Source organism: Polypterus senegalus, chromosome 6 (genome assembly GCF_016835505.1).
Source record: "Polypterus senegalus isolate Bchr_013 chromosome 6, ASM1683550v1, whole genome shotgun sequence".
Lineage (NCBI taxonomy): Eukaryota > Metazoa > Chordata > Cladistia > Polypteriformes > Polypteridae > Polypterus > Polypterus senegalus.
This window is the reverse complement of record NC_053159.1, coordinates 152,408,670-152,425,346: the sequence shown is the minus strand read 5'-3', so window position 1 is coordinate 152,425,346 and position 16,677 is coordinate 152,408,670. Positions and strand designations below refer to the sequence as shown.

General features: G+C 35.0%; 1 protein-coding gene across 1 annotated transcript in view; it reads right to left on the bottom strand.

Annotated features, from left to right (window-relative positions):
* Nucleotides 1–16,677, bottom strand: part of dars1 (aspartyl-tRNA synthetase 1) — a 62,553-nt gene that overhangs the window by 35,845 nt on the left and 10,031 nt on the right. Inside the window, exons 2-5 of the mRNA XM_039757383.1 lie at nucleotides 10,778–10,877; nucleotides 7,360–7,389; nucleotides 5,531–5,588; nucleotides 40–132 (exon numbers count right to left, since the gene is read on the bottom strand). Coding sequence (XP_039613317.1) covers nucleotides 40–132; nucleotides 5,531–5,588; nucleotides 7,360–7,389; nucleotides 10,778–10,877 — 281 coding nt within the window. The remainder of the gene's footprint in view (nucleotides 1–39; nucleotides 133–5,530; nucleotides 5,589–7,359; nucleotides 7,390–10,777; nucleotides 10,878–16,677) is intronic.

Here is a 16,677-nt window from a genome sequence, read left to right as displayed (position 1 = left end):
TCAAAAATAGCACCCGGCGTGTGGTTTTTTTTTTTTTACCTTTAGCTCTGCTGGTGTGAATTCTCGCACGCACCCACACAAGTTGGTCAGCTTTTTCGGGAGTCAGATCCTGAATACGTACTAAAACCCTGTCTGTATTAAAAAAAGAAGTATTAATAATCATATTACATAAACATACAATACAAAGTAGCAAAACAATAATTTCATTCATGAATAATACTTCTCAAAAATTTTGTTTTGTTCATCATTTTCATAGTTAGCTTTAAATGAGCACCAGTAAATTGACATTATTGTTAGACTTCAGGTGCCTCTGAAATGAGCAAATGGACCTCTAATAAACTAATTTAGTAATTTAAGGTTTACTCATAGAACAAAAATGGTTGTTTTCCTTTAAAGCCACATATCAACTTATTTTTTAATGTAGTTGTTGTACTGAGTACAAGGTACTGTAGAAACTCATCATGGACAGTGCACCGTTTGCAAGACCAAATGTAAAACTATAAAGCTGGAATTCACCAACTTTAGAATCTCTGCTATTTAGTGTACACTGTGCAACACTCCTGAGTCTCAAGAGGCAGCAAATTAATATGCTTCCATATAAATAAAGGAATAAAACTGAAAAAATTAGCATAATACAACATTCATATGGATAGGTTACAATGTACTAAAATTTTAAAAGAACACACAAAATTCAATGTTTCAGTCACATTATAAAGCTGACAAAATAACTAAATACATTTTTGCATCTACTGTAGGAAGCAAGACTTTCGAAATAAAGGTTTGAACATTTAACTGATTTGTGTTCTTCCATTTATTTTCATATCCACTCATCCAACTCACTGTTACTCCTGTCCTAGAAATAATAACCAACCTTGGAGATGGCCAAGGACTGTTTCTTGGAAACCTGATTTATGTGGTATACAAAAGAAAAATCTCTTCATTGTATTCTACATGCAAAAATATTTAGTTTGTACAAATGTGTGAAAATTTACAAGATGAAACCACTGCATTCATCAGTTTATTTTTCACAAAGTTTAATATTTCTCCTTATATCTTAAGATCAACCACAAGATATCTTCTCCAAGTACATTTTCATGTAAAAAAGTTTTGGCATCTCAGTTCAAATTATGTGTTTTTTTGAATTTAGCACATCTGTAGGGAACAAATGTACAGTAAATATGATAAAATGAAAAATGCCTAACTTGGCAGTTACAGTCACAGTGAAAAATTATACAGGTATAATTTCTGGGGAATTTCCGTATAAATGAGCCCCAGCAGTGTTTCCACACACACTTGTGCTGAATAATTTGTTTGCCGAATGTCATCAGTGTTATTTGGTCAGAAAGAGTATGTCCAATAACTGTTTATAATGGCTATCAGTTTTGTTCTATGATAATTTGTTTAATGCTTTGCTACTACCTCCAGGGGATTCAAAGTGCATCCCATAACTGAGCTTGACCTTTTAATTAGTTTGTTGATTTGGTGGGTCTGTCCTGAAGTGATGTTAATGGCCCAGCGCACCACAGTGTAGAAAACTGCACTAGCCAGAACGGGTTTGTAGAATATGTAAAAGATGTCATTACTCACATTAAAGGAGCAAAGTCTCCTAAAAAAAAGGGCCCGCTCTGCACTTTCTTATATAGTTCCTCTGTGTTATGAGACCAGTCCACCCTGTCACTGATGTGGACACTCAAGTACTTATAGGTGTGGACCACCTCTACATCTACTCCTTGAATAGTGACCGGACAAAGATACTCTCTCCTGCAGTAAAAGTCAATAACCATTTCCTTAGTTTTATCGATTATATGCTGCAGACAATTCTTCCTACAACAAGGAAAAAAGTTCACCTTCTAACATTGTATTCTGTCTCATCCCACTTACCAATACACCCCAGAAGTGCAGAATCACCTGAGAATTTCTGAAAATGTCATGACCTGATGAAATGTTATAGTCGGAAGTGTACAGAGTAAAGAGAAAGGGTGACAGGACAGTTCCCTGTGGTGCTCCAGAGTTGCTCACATCCATATCAGAGAAGGAGTCTTTGAGCCTTATAAGTTACAGTCTGCCAAACACAATCCACTATCCAGGACACCGTAGGTTCATCCTTGCATATATCTGAGCGTATCCCTTAACAGGGATGACTTTGCAGTGCCTTCATTCAAATAAAAAATACACAATCCTCACAGTGCTGCTGGCTTTGTCCAGGTGAGAATAAGCCTTGTGGAGCAGATAATTGCATCCTCTACTCCAATCTTTGTCCGAAAAGCAAACTGTAGGGTCCATGTCATCTACCACAAGAAGACTCATATAGTTCAGGACCAGCCTTTCAAAGGTCTTCATGATGTGAGATGTGAGCATTATTTGTCTTTAGTCATCAAGTGAAGAGGTGCCTGCCTCTTTAGAACAGGAACAATGTAGGATGTTTTCCACAGCAGCAGGACTTTGTCTATCCTTAGGGACATAGGTGAATAGAATAGGTGACAGACGATACCACAAAGTAGGTCAGCACAGTTCTTAAGAATCTGAGGACTAGCTCCATGCGTGTCCTAAGTCTTTTCCTGTGTGTAGCATCTTCAGTTGTCTCTTCACTTGGTCTTCAGTTATGGACAGCTCATACTGATGATCAGAAGTGGACCTGTCACTAGTTATGCAGTTGAAGCAGTAGCAGTTGTATATGCATTAAGGATGGTATGAGGGGACTGGTCACTGGAAAAAGGTAACTGTGGGTGTGAAAATCTACAGTGAAACCTTGATTATCCATCACTCGATTAACCATCAGGGGCAAAAAAAACACCATTGCATACACCAGCGTTTACCTATTACTGTACACTGTGAGCTTTGAATATTGGAACAAGTTTCCCTTCTGTTAGTGCATAGTGTTTGTTCTTCCCCAGTACTACAGTGTCAGTTATGTACCTTTGGTTTTAATAGCGTCTCGCAACTTTCTCTTTTGTTATAATTAAACTACTATACATTGTCATGGCCAATAAATGTATGGGTGTGGTGTTGGAATTATCATAGAAAGTGAAATTATTAAAACATTTATGAAATGGTGAAAGTATTGCTTTGATTTATGGAGAAGGAAGAACAGTGAACAATATAAAGCATGATGCCAGCAAAATTGAAAATGTGTTGAAAATGGAAACCACTGATGGTAATGTTATTCTGTATTAGTGCTGTTCTGTATTGTAATTTTCTTTTTAAATTCTGTTTTGTTAATATATTTTGACATACAGGCACCTTGTGATGCAATGCACGGGAGCAGAAAGGGTGGAATGAATGCTATAAGTGATGGGACTAGGTGAAGAGCTTCTGTTTTTTAATGGTGGACATGCCTCTTAGGAGATGAGTGACAAGAGAAGTTAGAAGAAAAAGAAAGGTGCGGCATAACTAAGTTCTGAGAAGTAGTGGGGAGTCAAAATGCAGGAGTGCTTGCGATATAGGGAAAAAAAAAAGAATGTAAATGGAAGGAGATAAACTGATTGGTAGGGAAAGCTTTCTTTTATTGTTTTGGAGGTGTGCTCCATAACACATATTAAGGGGTATAAGACAGGGCACAGTTTATTACGGAATAAAGACTCCAAGTAAAATATAGAAAACCTCAGTACCACAGACTTTTTTTAATACACTGGTCATTACAATATTATAAGAATACATTAATAATGTTAAAACTAGATTTTGTTAATATAATTTTGCTTTGTAAATAAATAAAGACTATTCACTAAACTAATCTACTGTATATCATTTTTAAAGTTTGTGTTCCGTTATCTATCTTGGTCCCGACCCCTGACGGAGTAATTGAGGTTTTACTGTATTTAAAAATTGGTTCATAGTTTTGGCTTCTAGCACCTAAGCCTTGGATTATTTGAGTCCAGTAATCATGCTTTGCTCATTCCGGACATCCATCATGTTATTTTAAGTGTGTTTCTTTTTTATTTTAGCTCTGTAAGCTTCTTTTCCTTCACTCAGCTTTTTCCTTTGCACTCACTGTGCATCATTCAGAGCTTCTTTGTCACTGGATTTGAATGCTCTCTCTTCGTCATTCAGGAGACTTTTTAGCTCCTTACAAATCTAAGGCTTGCAGTTTGGAAAGCAAAACACTGTCTTTGTGAGTATTATAGTGTTGACACAAAATGTAATATAGTATTTAATGCAGTGATAGAGTCCATCAAACTCATCCCCATGTGACTCGCATCATTTCCCATTCTGTCATTTGGGAGTAGACATTAAGAGCCACTACTGTACCAGGACTCCATTTCTTTACTATCCTGGTGGTAACAGGCTGTCTTTCTAATAATAGACTTATAGCTGGAAATTAGATGATTCAGGTTGTGGTCAGATCTGCAGAAAGGTGCCAGAAGTTTACACTTAAAGGTATATCTTATATATGATTAGAGCAGGTCCAGCTTGTTATTTCTCTAAATGGCACATAACAAAAACTAATGGATGTCTGTCATTGTTCTTTCCAAATAACTGCAGAATCAGAATTAGTCATCATTAAAGTGCTGGTGAGAGAGTGAATCATTTCTGCTGTTGAGTCTCCATTTGAAGACACAGTAATATAACCATTAATAAGGACCATGCAACTTATCTCCATGGACAAATTTCATGGTCTGAATTATAAACTATAGATTTAACTGTAATACGCTCCCTTTTATAACATTCCTCATTCAAAAAGAAGACCAGTACCCCTCATGTCTTTTTTCCACACTGCACCCACTCTCTTTCTACATGAATAAGATTAAATTCGTCTAGCAGTTTAAAAGTGTCAAGTATACCAGGTTTAAGCCAGCTATACGTACAATACAAAATGCTACTGCACCTATATGCAGTGTGACCTGCTAGGACAACATAAAATTCATCCACCTTATTTGAGAGTGATAAAACAATTCACATTACAATGGACGGCAGGCTAGTTGTGAATCCTGTTCACTTAGCTTTTATTTTTGTGCCAGCAGGACACCCTCCCTGTCCTCGGACAAAGAACACTTGCAAAACCTTGAAAATCAGCTGCTCAGTTCTGCGCAATTGCAGTGCACGAAGCTGATAATGGGAGTATTTAATACATCTGGGTTTTATTTTCTCATTGTCTCTTATATTACCAGGTGCTGCAGACATAAAGCGTCCTCCTGGTGCTCTTTGTGATTCCTCCCAAATTTGGAGCCCATTCAATGGACAGTTGAGACGATCTAGTGCCTGGGTTTGCGTCGAGTGCAGATTAGTAGTAAATTTAAAATAAATTTATCGGATTTCTAGAGGCTACTATCATTGACAAGCCAGATCAAATCTAATTGTAATCAAGGCAGGTAACTAGTACAACAAAATGAAAAACAGAGAGATCACAGTGCATCTTGTGTATATAATACACTTAATACCATACATTCCCTATTCTGGCTTGATTGATAAATGTATTAAAAAAAAATTATGATATAACAGCAGTTTGACTTTGCAGGATTTCAGATATTACAGAACATTTGATCAAAAAAACACTAATATAACAAAATAATCTAAATTAAAGATAACTACTGACCCGGTTTTTGCTGTGACTGAACCATTGCTGGCTGGCCATATCGATCTTTTGCAAAATCCTAATGTTGAACAGAGGGACAAAAAACAAAACAGGGATTTTTCTGATTATTAGTATCATTTTGAAAATATGGTATATGAAGTCTTTCCACGAAACAAAAGCAAAAAGCAAATAAAATATGTAGATTAAAAAAAATCAAATAATAATAAAAGGGAACAATTTTAAACAATATGCATTCTTATTTCTATAAAAATAAAAAATATATTATCTTGCATATACAATACAATCTAACAAAATTATTTAGACATAGTATATTTTACAAGTTCACATTAGTAAGAATTTGTTTAAGAATATCTTCCTTGCAAAGCTAACAGTAGTACCTTAAAATATGAAACAATTCATTGCTTAAACAAAAATGTTAAATGATGTTATAATTTAAAAGGCATTGTAATTTTTAAGGCATCATGACAGCCCTGGCAAGTGTCAAAGAGGGTGAACCTTCTCTTAAATAATGCCTTAAATTACTTAACAAATACTCCCAACTACATCCAATCCTCACCTACTGTCATGAACTCTGACTATGTATTAAAAGAACAAGAACATATGAACACGTGAGAACATGTGGCTGAAATTAAGTTCCCATACAAGGCCCAGTTGTGGGCTCACTCTACTTGACAGCGTGAGGAGCTCAAGAAGATGGAAAAGTGGATTACAATCCTTGTGTTTGTGGAATGAGAAGAAATTGAGGTGTAACAGGGAGTGAAGGTAGGATTGCTTTTGATGGCACCTAAAGGAGGCATATAAGGCAAGATCCACTGGGAGAAGGCCCAAGGCAGACCTAGAACATGGCAGAGAAATTGCAAGTATCAAATGGCCTGGGAATGCCCCACAGTGAGCTCAAAAATATTACTGACGACACATGAATGTCCAAGTAAGCATGATGCAAATGTGACCTTCATGCAAAAAAGGGAACTGAAAAGTTTAGAAATTTCATTATTATACAGTCTTTGAAACATATATAATGCAACACTTTTTTCCACAGAATTAGATCTACTATAATATAAAGTACATTACTTTTGAGCATCTTTCTTTTTACATTACCCAAGCAATAAAATAATTATGTAATTGCTCAAATTAAGGCAAGTTATTTTCAATATATGGCACTGAACTGACACAAAACTGTGTTAGTATCTATAACATATTACAACAATTCAAAAAAAATATTTGTTGTAGCAAAACTTGGACCCAATGGCAAATCATAAAGTCATAGGGTTGAAAGATGATTAAGCACAAATTTGATATATTAAGCATGAACAATAAGAAGGAACATGTAAACTCCACACAGAGAACTCCTGGGACAATAACTCCAGTCTCCTCACTGCAAAGCAGCAGCACTACCACTGCTCCACTGTGCCTCCCAGATTATGTAGAAAGCCCATTTTTAGCTTTTTGGCACACATCTGATATCCAAGACAATGGTTTAAAAAAGAAAAGAAAAGAAAATAGCATAAAATTGCATTTATTACACTATTATTTTCAGATTTTTTTTTGTTGATAAGAAATACAAGCACAAACTGAACAACAAAATATTGAAACACAAAGACAGGACATAAAACATAAGTAACCAGATTCAGAATATACCAGGTTTTGACATTTATTGTACTTGATGAGTGGTTCCTAGCAATGCTACTTAAGACGTTACTGGAGATTTAGTGTCAATCTTCAGTGAGCAGAGGTTTAATTAGTTTAGTACTACAGGTCAATTATGAAAGACTTTCCTAATGATTTGCTCTCACATACCAAAACAAAGCAGTTTGTCCTGAGCCACTTACCTCTTCACTTGTGGTTTGCTGCTCTGCTGCCTTTGTACAATTGAAAAGAAAGAGGAGAAAAGGTCATTAAAATGAGTTAAAATAAATTATCATAATGTTACAAGTAAACAAGACAAAATTCCTAATAACATTATGTAAACAGTGTTATACATTACAAAATTAGTATACACATAAAATATCCTGAAGCATTTTAAAAGTACAACAATGTTGTTGCCTTTCAACACCAGATTTTACAGAATAAAATCTTTCACTCTCAAGTACTATGAAAAGTAATAAAACAAAGTCCACTTTAACACAGAGCCTTACCATTTATGCCACACAACTGATAAGCCTAAAGTACACAGATAAGCACCTAATTTATTTTTCCTTTGATATGAAATGCATTCAAAAAATTTCAGAGTTAACTTATAAGAGCATATGGCATCAAATTCTGTTATATTTAAATCCATTATTTCTATTTTCCAAAGAAAGATGCTATATACACACATATATACAGGTGTATCTCAATGAATTAGAATTTCATCCATCCACCCATTATCCAACACGCCTTATCCTAACTACAGGGACACGCGGTGGGGGGAGAGGGGTTGGTGGGGGGGTTATTTGGTGTCGGCTGGAGCCAATCCCAGCAAACACAGGGTGTAAGGCAGGAAACAAACCCCAGGCAGGGCGCATGCACACACCAAGCACACCCTAGGGACAATTTAGGATCGCCAATGCACCTAATCTGCATGTCTTTCGACTGTGGAAGGGAAACCAGAGCAGACAAGGGGAGAACATGCAACATCCACGCAGGGAGGACCCAGGAAGTGAACCTGGGTCTCCTAACTGCAAGGCAGCAGCACTTCCCACTGCGCCACCGTGCCGCCCTAGAATATCATTGAAAAGTTAATTTAGTTCAGTAATTCAATTCAAAAGTGAAACTCGTATATTATATAGATTTATTATACACAGAGTGATATATTTCAAGCGTTTATTTCTTTTCATTTTTATGATTATGGCTTACAGGTAATGAAAACTCAAAGGTGGCCAGACTGACTCATTTGCTTACTTACTCATCAACAAAAACACTATTTTACATTTAGTTAAAATGATGAAATTGTGTAGAATGGTACATCTAGGTCAGTAGGTATCCATTAAAGAGAGGACATTTCAATATACATTTAGGAGGTTAAAAAAAAAACAAAACCCTGTATAATAGAAAAACTAAGTACTGCAAAAATCTCAAAAATGCCATGTCAGATTTGATTGAAAATGCATATTTGTATTTGTCAGTAATAATTTTGTAGTCAGATGGCTATTCTAACACAAAGCATACATTTCTCTATACAGAGCTGAAAAGTGATTGCACAGAGTTATGGGGCTTGCAGTGTATGCAAATGAAGGTGGCTGACAAACAGCGGAACTAGCAATTAAGTGGAAGAAGGCAAAGTGTTCTGCATAAGAAAAAGAGAGGGGAACAAGGCTGCAGGGGCTCTTTGATGTCATATACCAACGTCAACACACTCTGATTTTTAATGATAACACTTCACCCCACTAATAACCTGCAGCCAACCACACTCCTCCAAATCGTATGCTAAAATAAACTAAAATTTATAACACAATGCAAGGAGGAACAATATGTCAGTAACAAAGTTCCTCCTGTTCTGTCACTTCAACCACAGGATGGGATAGTATGTTGCGTGAGCTATGAAGTGAAAGGAGAAAGGTTTACTAAGTTCAAGTAATACATGTTTAGCAATAAAGCTCGTGTTGTGTTACCAGGAAAAGAGGGAGAAATACAGGAGACAGGAGAAGTCTTCCCATATCCAACACAAGAAGCAATTGACTGCATCATTTTAAATAAAAGTGCAGCTCAGTTTACATGTGCATTTCAGACTCTCATGTTTTCTTTTCTCTACAAACAAAGGCATCACAACAATACATTAATGGGGAGAAAACCTGAGCTTGAAATGGGCCAGCACACACCCCCTAGCAATCATTTAAGACACCTCACAATAGTACAGGTGGTTATATTGTTCCACTTCTACCACTGCCTAAATGTACAACCCCATACTTATTACAAACAGCAATATCGTTTAAAGTACAACATGATTCAGAGTTATAAATTCATCGTCTGGCTTAGTGTTGGATTGGTACTAAAATTGTGAGTTTGGTATCAATTCCTGATTTCAGAGCCACAGTAAGTACCAGTACCAAAACAGAACTGAAGCAAATTAACAGATAACTCCCCATTAAACAACCCTAGAACTGGGTCACACCCTCACTAGCCTACCTGGAGCACCACATAAACGTGTGTTGCAAATGTTGCCCCACATAAATGCACACCACCCTACTTTGCTACAAGCTATGGTTTCCCTTTGAATTCACCACACACCTCACTGCCTTGCAACTAGCAGCAGGTCCCCTTTGAATTCGAAAATCAGTCTCAAGATGAGGATTATTATCATAATGACAAAGAAGTCATAAAGAGACAAATAACATGCAATAGAAAAGCACAGTACTACTAAAATAGAAAAGTGGGAAACAAATGCATTGTTAAAACACCCCCCCATCCTTTAAAACTTCTTATATTGAGACAAATATGAGATTTCTGGAATTATGAGGCAGCAACACTAATATTACGCCACTATGCAGATTATGTATGAATCTTTTAGACTCACTCAAGGAAAAGTATAATACAGAATTAATAGCTGCCTGCAGTTCAACTGCAGTATCAAAAAGCATGTAATATTTCAAGTTTGCTTTACTCATATTTTTGCAACCATAGCGACATTTTTAGATTTTCAAATAAAAGACAAGTATGGTTGCAATGTGAAATTCTGTTCGAAACCTGAGACACAAAAGTCTTCAAAATGCTACTGAAAATATTTTCTTAGCACTTAAAATTTTAGAACTGCTCACAGAGTTGACAGGTGCAGGAGTAAAGGATCAACAGTAATTTAAATGAACAACAGCGTCTCACAGTACTATTTAAAACAGGCAATAAGCAATATTAGGTTTACAATCTGAATATAAGATATGTTACAGACATATCAAATGACTATCAAACCCACTTCATAATGCATAATACATTGTAAATATACTGCTATAAAGTATCAAAAGTACAGAGAATGTGCTTGGATCCTATACTAATATTGTGTGTCCGTTAAAGAATGTTTTAAAATGTATGGACTCTAATAACCAAAGAGCTATGAGCTGGACAGTCTTATAACAGAAGTACGTGCACATATTAAACAATAAAAAATTGATTACTCTTAACAAGTGCTGTGTATTCAACAACCTGTATCTGCAAATTTCACAAGTTCAATTCCGGAACTGAAAAACAATAAGCATCCTTTTGAAGTATATTTATTTTCCTTTACGTGTGAACATCACGAAACAGCTGCTAAGAGCATGGAAGCTCCCACATACTAACCAGCTTTGCTTGCTTGTCTGCCTTTTTAGCAGCTTTCTCGGCTTCCTTCTGCTGTTTCTTGAGGGCTTTCTTTGATTGTATCTGCAGTTCCTCTGCAGCGCTGCAACAGGAAGATAGAAAGAAAACATACAGATGTAAACTTCCAGGTCTATTTCTTATACTTCCTAAAGGAAGTTTTTTACCTACTGGGAAAAAAGACTGGAAACTGCCATGAACCCAACATACAAGGGCATCTACCTTTGCAGACTGCTCAAGTACAATAGTTTTCATTTAATGTCTTCAAACGTGTGACATCTATTGTTAAATGCCTAAAAGTAACTAGGAAAAGTGTTGCAATGGGAAAAGGAGTCAGGATATTACTTTTCATGTGTGTATTAACTAAAAAGAAAAAGCAACAAGCTATTCACACAATATGAAAAATTTGTCATATGAATTAAAACAAACACCTTGATACAAATGTACATTAAAATTACCATTGCCTTTACAATGAATGAATAAACCAAATTAATTTTGCAAAAGGTAAAAAGTAAAAGTCAAAATGTACAGTAAAAGTTTCATTAAAAACACCTAAGCATCTGCATGTGGTAGCTAAGCTAGGAAATTATTTACAAAATTTAAAGGAATCTCTGTGATGATTTGCTTAGTTCGGAAAAGCATAGAATTCAAATGTTACTCAGGATTAATTACTGACGTACTGTAGTTTTCCGTTTTTACAGTTAAACTGTCTGAAAATACAAATTTGGGTAGAACACTGATGTCTGTACATGACAGGAAATCCTGCTTTTTTGTGGACAATACAAAAACAACATGTGACAATGCCTTATTAAATGGCAGATGAGCTGGACTTGTGTCCCCCACTGAAACATAACATATAGGAAATAATTTAATTACTCAAAGAAAAGTTATTGGAGACTGTTCAATTCAGTTCAGTTTTTTCCTATTATGTACTCTTTCACATATGAGCTTGGTGTCTATCATTGCACATCTAAGACAAGACTTGTATTAGCACTTGTGAATTTCTGTGTACATGTCCAATATGAGCTTAAACTGCTTAGGAGACAAGGGGACTTCATATAAAAAGATATTTACTGTATAATATAAAATTTCTAAACCCAAGAAGGAAAACTTTGTAGGTCTATACCAGACAGATGAAATCAAATTATACTATTCTGTTAACATTCTTTTCTGGCAAGTTACTTAATTAAAAAAAAAAAAACAATTAAAAGTATACAAAATATAAATTAAAGATGATATATAAAAGGTCTGAGAGCAATTTTCTAATAAATTAATTAATTTTAAACTGTATCAGTATTTACATTTGTGAAAAAAAAAAAAATCCCTTAACTTATAACTGGCATCTGTGATGAAAAACCTATTAGAGTATGCTGGAAACTTGTTTCAATAAGTCACCACTTCTAGGCAAAGCAAAAGCCTAATTATTATTGCCAGTCACAACGGCACAGGAAGACAAACATGCATAGCTTCTTTGTTTAGTTTATGTTGACTAAATGATTCCTGAAGGAAATATATGCATGTGAACTGCTTCAGAACAGCACTCCCAGGTGCAAGGAAGACAGACAGCACAATTACAATAACAGGTGCCTCTTCACAAATCTTTCTGCTGTATAATGGGTTAAAGCACCTGTTTTAAACAGTTTTAGGCAAACAAAATGCATATATACTTTACTGTATTTCATTCATTTTGAGGACATATGAATATAATTTAAAAGAACTACACTTCAGTTACGTCAGTTGATAGATACAAAAGAGTACATGGAAACAATTTGAACTTTAAGAAAAGTTCACCTCCAGATTTAAGGTTTATTTGTGAATACATTAAGAACTTAATGACTGCATACAGTATCTGAAACTAGCTAATAGCCTCATCAAAGTGCTATATTTGAGAAAAGAAGTGGCTTGGCTATAACATTACTGCCTAATTATTGGAAAATGTTTAATTTTTTCATGCATCAGTGACATTGATTTTGGATGCAACCATAATTATTCAAATTAGAAAACAAATTTCTGTATTGGGTTAATCTGTATTTTATACATAAACAAGTGCTTTTTCAACTACAGTATTTTATTAGACAAACAATACCACTATTAGATGTTATATACAGTGCCGTGTTAAAGTAGACACCAAAAAGGCTACTTCCTGACCAAGTGAATTCCTGCCTTCTCTATCCATTTTAGCTTAAGCCAGGAAGTCTTTTCTCACTTATTCATGCAAAAGTGCTTCAACTATACTACATTTCAGGGCTGCTTTCTTGTTTGTACAGCAATTCTCCAACCACTTTAGAATATACATGACCATGAAAATATCTTTATTCCGAGGACTATATTAACTTTAACCTCTATGTTTAAAACATCATCCACTAAACCATCTTTTGAACATGTTTAATCCAGTTTAGACCCGTGGGTGCTACTGTTCATTCTAAGAGCACTGGCTGCAGTGTAGAAACCAACACTATACCAGTACCAGTTTATCATAGGGCATATCCACATATATTTAAACAATCAAACAGGGACAACTTAAAGTCACCATATCAATCTGATCTGTAGAAAGATGTAGAAAGAAAACATATGTGAAAACAAGGGAAAAAAAAATCACTGCATACAAAGGGAACCATGCAAATTCCATGCAAAAACTGGGCTTGAATATTAGGGCTTGTCTCTGAAGGCATTGGGCAGCACTGCTAACCACTGTACCACCCTATTTTACACTCTATTATATAAATATGTATAAATACATACTGGCAATTTACATGGCAAAGGTGCAATTCATCTAAACCTTCTCTCTATATATGCCTATCATATGAGTGGCATCACACTACTTCCCTACCTTCACATGATAACTTGTTTGGACTGAGCTAAATTAGACAATGTGCAATGCTTGCTAACCAATGGCTCGTTAGCTAATGTTACCTCAGGGCCAGCGAGCTCATTTGGTTTTAATTAGGCCTATTAGTGGCATCAAGTTTTGGATCACTCCCTGTCCATTCTCTTTCTGTCATAATAATTTACCAAGATGTAACTCTACTAGGAAAAGAATGTTCCCCAAAAAAACATATCTTTTAAGTATACTTCAAGCAACAGGGGACTAAAAAACGTGTATGAGTGTGTATCTAACAACTACTCTGGTCCTTGAAGAAGTGGATGAGGTGCTAGTAAACGTGTCATCTGAACACTGAGCTGCTAAATCATCTACACTTAGTGGTGTGCTAACTCAAACAGTTGGATCATGGGCTGGATAACAGTGTGGTCTGCACTGCACCAGTAGCCACTTCCTCAACAAGTGAGGAGTTAAGTTTTAATACTTGGAGGTAAAAAAAAAGAAAGTTCTGTGCACCTTCACAGAATCAGAAGCAACTGCTAGATGTAGCCAAAATTGGTTAGTGCCTTTTACATCAGCCAAACCAAAACGGAAGGAACCATAAAAACCTCAGAAACATATATATTGTTCATGAAATACAGGTCTGAAATATATAAAGTTTTCAATGTTTGGTTAATATAATTACCTGAAATTTCTTTTAAGATAACTCTAGTTTAAGCATTTACAAATAGAATAATGAATAAGAAACAAACTTGTTTATAATTTTTTTTTTTTTTAAATACTAAAATTTTAAAAAAGCGTTGTCTGTGGTGTTGATGTATTTATGTTTTGGTACTTTGTTAATTTACACATCAGCAGTACACATGACAATATTATAGCTAGCAGATTTGACTGGAGGAAATAAACAACCTTTGTTATTATTGTGCCTAAATTAACTGTTCAAAATAGGAAATGCTCAATTTCCTAAACAAAAAAATCCTTTTGCATAGAGTAACAATTACCTTTTGTCAGCTGAAAGGAACTGTTCATTACATTATCACTGCTTTGAACTTTAATGGTGCCTAAAAGGCAACCATCCACGAAATAGGTTTCTAGTCATGCCTCCGTAGTATATTACAGTCTGCCCACCCTTTTCATATTTGCTTATTTCAATTCAGGATAATAGCACTAGATTCCTGTCAATGAAATTCAAATCAATATCCTGCAAAACAGTAAAAATAATCAACTTATAAAACAATGTGCTAATTAAAACAAATTAAGTTACTAAGGTAAATGCTACAGTCAGAATCTACAAGCAAAAAATCATGAATCATAAGGAAATCAAATTATTTAAATTTAACTTAAACATGGGTTATCCTTAATATTAGCATTTTAGCTGTATTATACACCAATGTTGAACTTTTGGTTTTTAAATACTGTACTAGATTTGTTCTCCTGTGAAATGAACACAGCACATTTTAAAGGTCTGAAAAAGTGAGTCAAAAAATATTCTTTTGCATACAGTTATCCTAACATGACATAGATTTGAAAAAAAAATACAATTGTTTTTCAAATCTATAATGGTTCTAGAACTTGCGATCTTGGGAAATCTACTTTAATGATTTATTTCACACATTTTCTTAAGAAAAACCTTTCAACATTACAGCCTTTCACATGGAAAATCTATTGTTTCGGCTGTTGAATAAACACTTCTGTTTTTTGTGAACTTTGGGTTTATGTTATCATTTGTATTTCTATTTTGTCCATTGCTATAAATTGCTATATGAAAATATGAGCATGCCAAAAAGCAGAAAAATTCCTATGCCAGAAAAATCAGATTTATAAAACCTGGTGTACACTAATTTCTATGCAACTTTCCCTTTATGAATCACATTCACTTCATAAACTTGAATTTGTGAACACGCCTCAATGCTAATCAACCTCATACATACAGTATGCAATCACAACGCTGCAGATGCACAACAGCCTGTTAATGTGAAGTTTAGATAGACCCTCTGATGTTCTCCTCTCAAATTTGCCACCTCTTTCAAAATCCATTTCCCTATTACAGTCAAAACCACTTATAAATTGGCTCATCGTACTGAATCACATGACATTAATTTTTATAATTTCGATTTAGCTTCACTTAAAATACTCTATATCAAAATGAAATATGGAAAGCACAGCATAAAATATATTACATTACTAGAAATTATGAGCACCCTGGCAAACCTCAGAGTAGTGGTCTCTCATTTCAAAAGCAAATCTCTTACTGAGGTTTAATGCTGCATCTTTTGAATTTTAAGCATTCACACTTCCTCTCAATTCATTATATTCATTTGTCCATCTGTTTTCCTAAGCATTTCTGACTTCTTGTCACCGTTCTGTCCTTCATACCTTATACAACTGGAGCTCGGTGCTTTGTGGTAATCTTTCTGGTTGCCAATTTCCCACTAATTTCATGGACTTTGAGAGATTTTTTTGATATCCTCACAAATGTAAATATTTACACTCATAAGCAGAAGTGTGACTGGAATGTCACTAATTTAAAAAATAAGCTAAGAGAATTCCTTTTAGAAGGCAGAATTACAGCCATTTGACAAACTTTACATGTTCTACAACTCTATGATGATAGCCAAAGAGATTTTCTATGTTGTGGTGTGCTGGGCTAGAAACATCACTTCAAGAGAGGCCCACCAAATCGACAAGCTAAGTAAAAAGTTATGTGACCACTTTTCTCCTGCTGGAGGTAGTAGCAAGAGAGACAATTAAAACAAAACTGAGGGCTATTATGAACAATGCTGCACATTCTTTCTCTGACACTAACACAGGTTGGATTCACCCAGAAATATATTTTGATAGAAAAAGATACCTTTTTTAATCTAGATATTCTTAAATTGATTTTAAAATATAGCCAAGGTCATTACTAGTGTGTATAATGGACATTACTGCTTTAAACATGACTTATTTTAATGTATTATTCACATATGGCTGCAAAGCTCCATTTTCAACAAAAATGGCTTCAGTGTCCTAAAGGTAAACTCTCTTAGCTTATCTTTAACTAGTCATTTTCACATGTTAATTG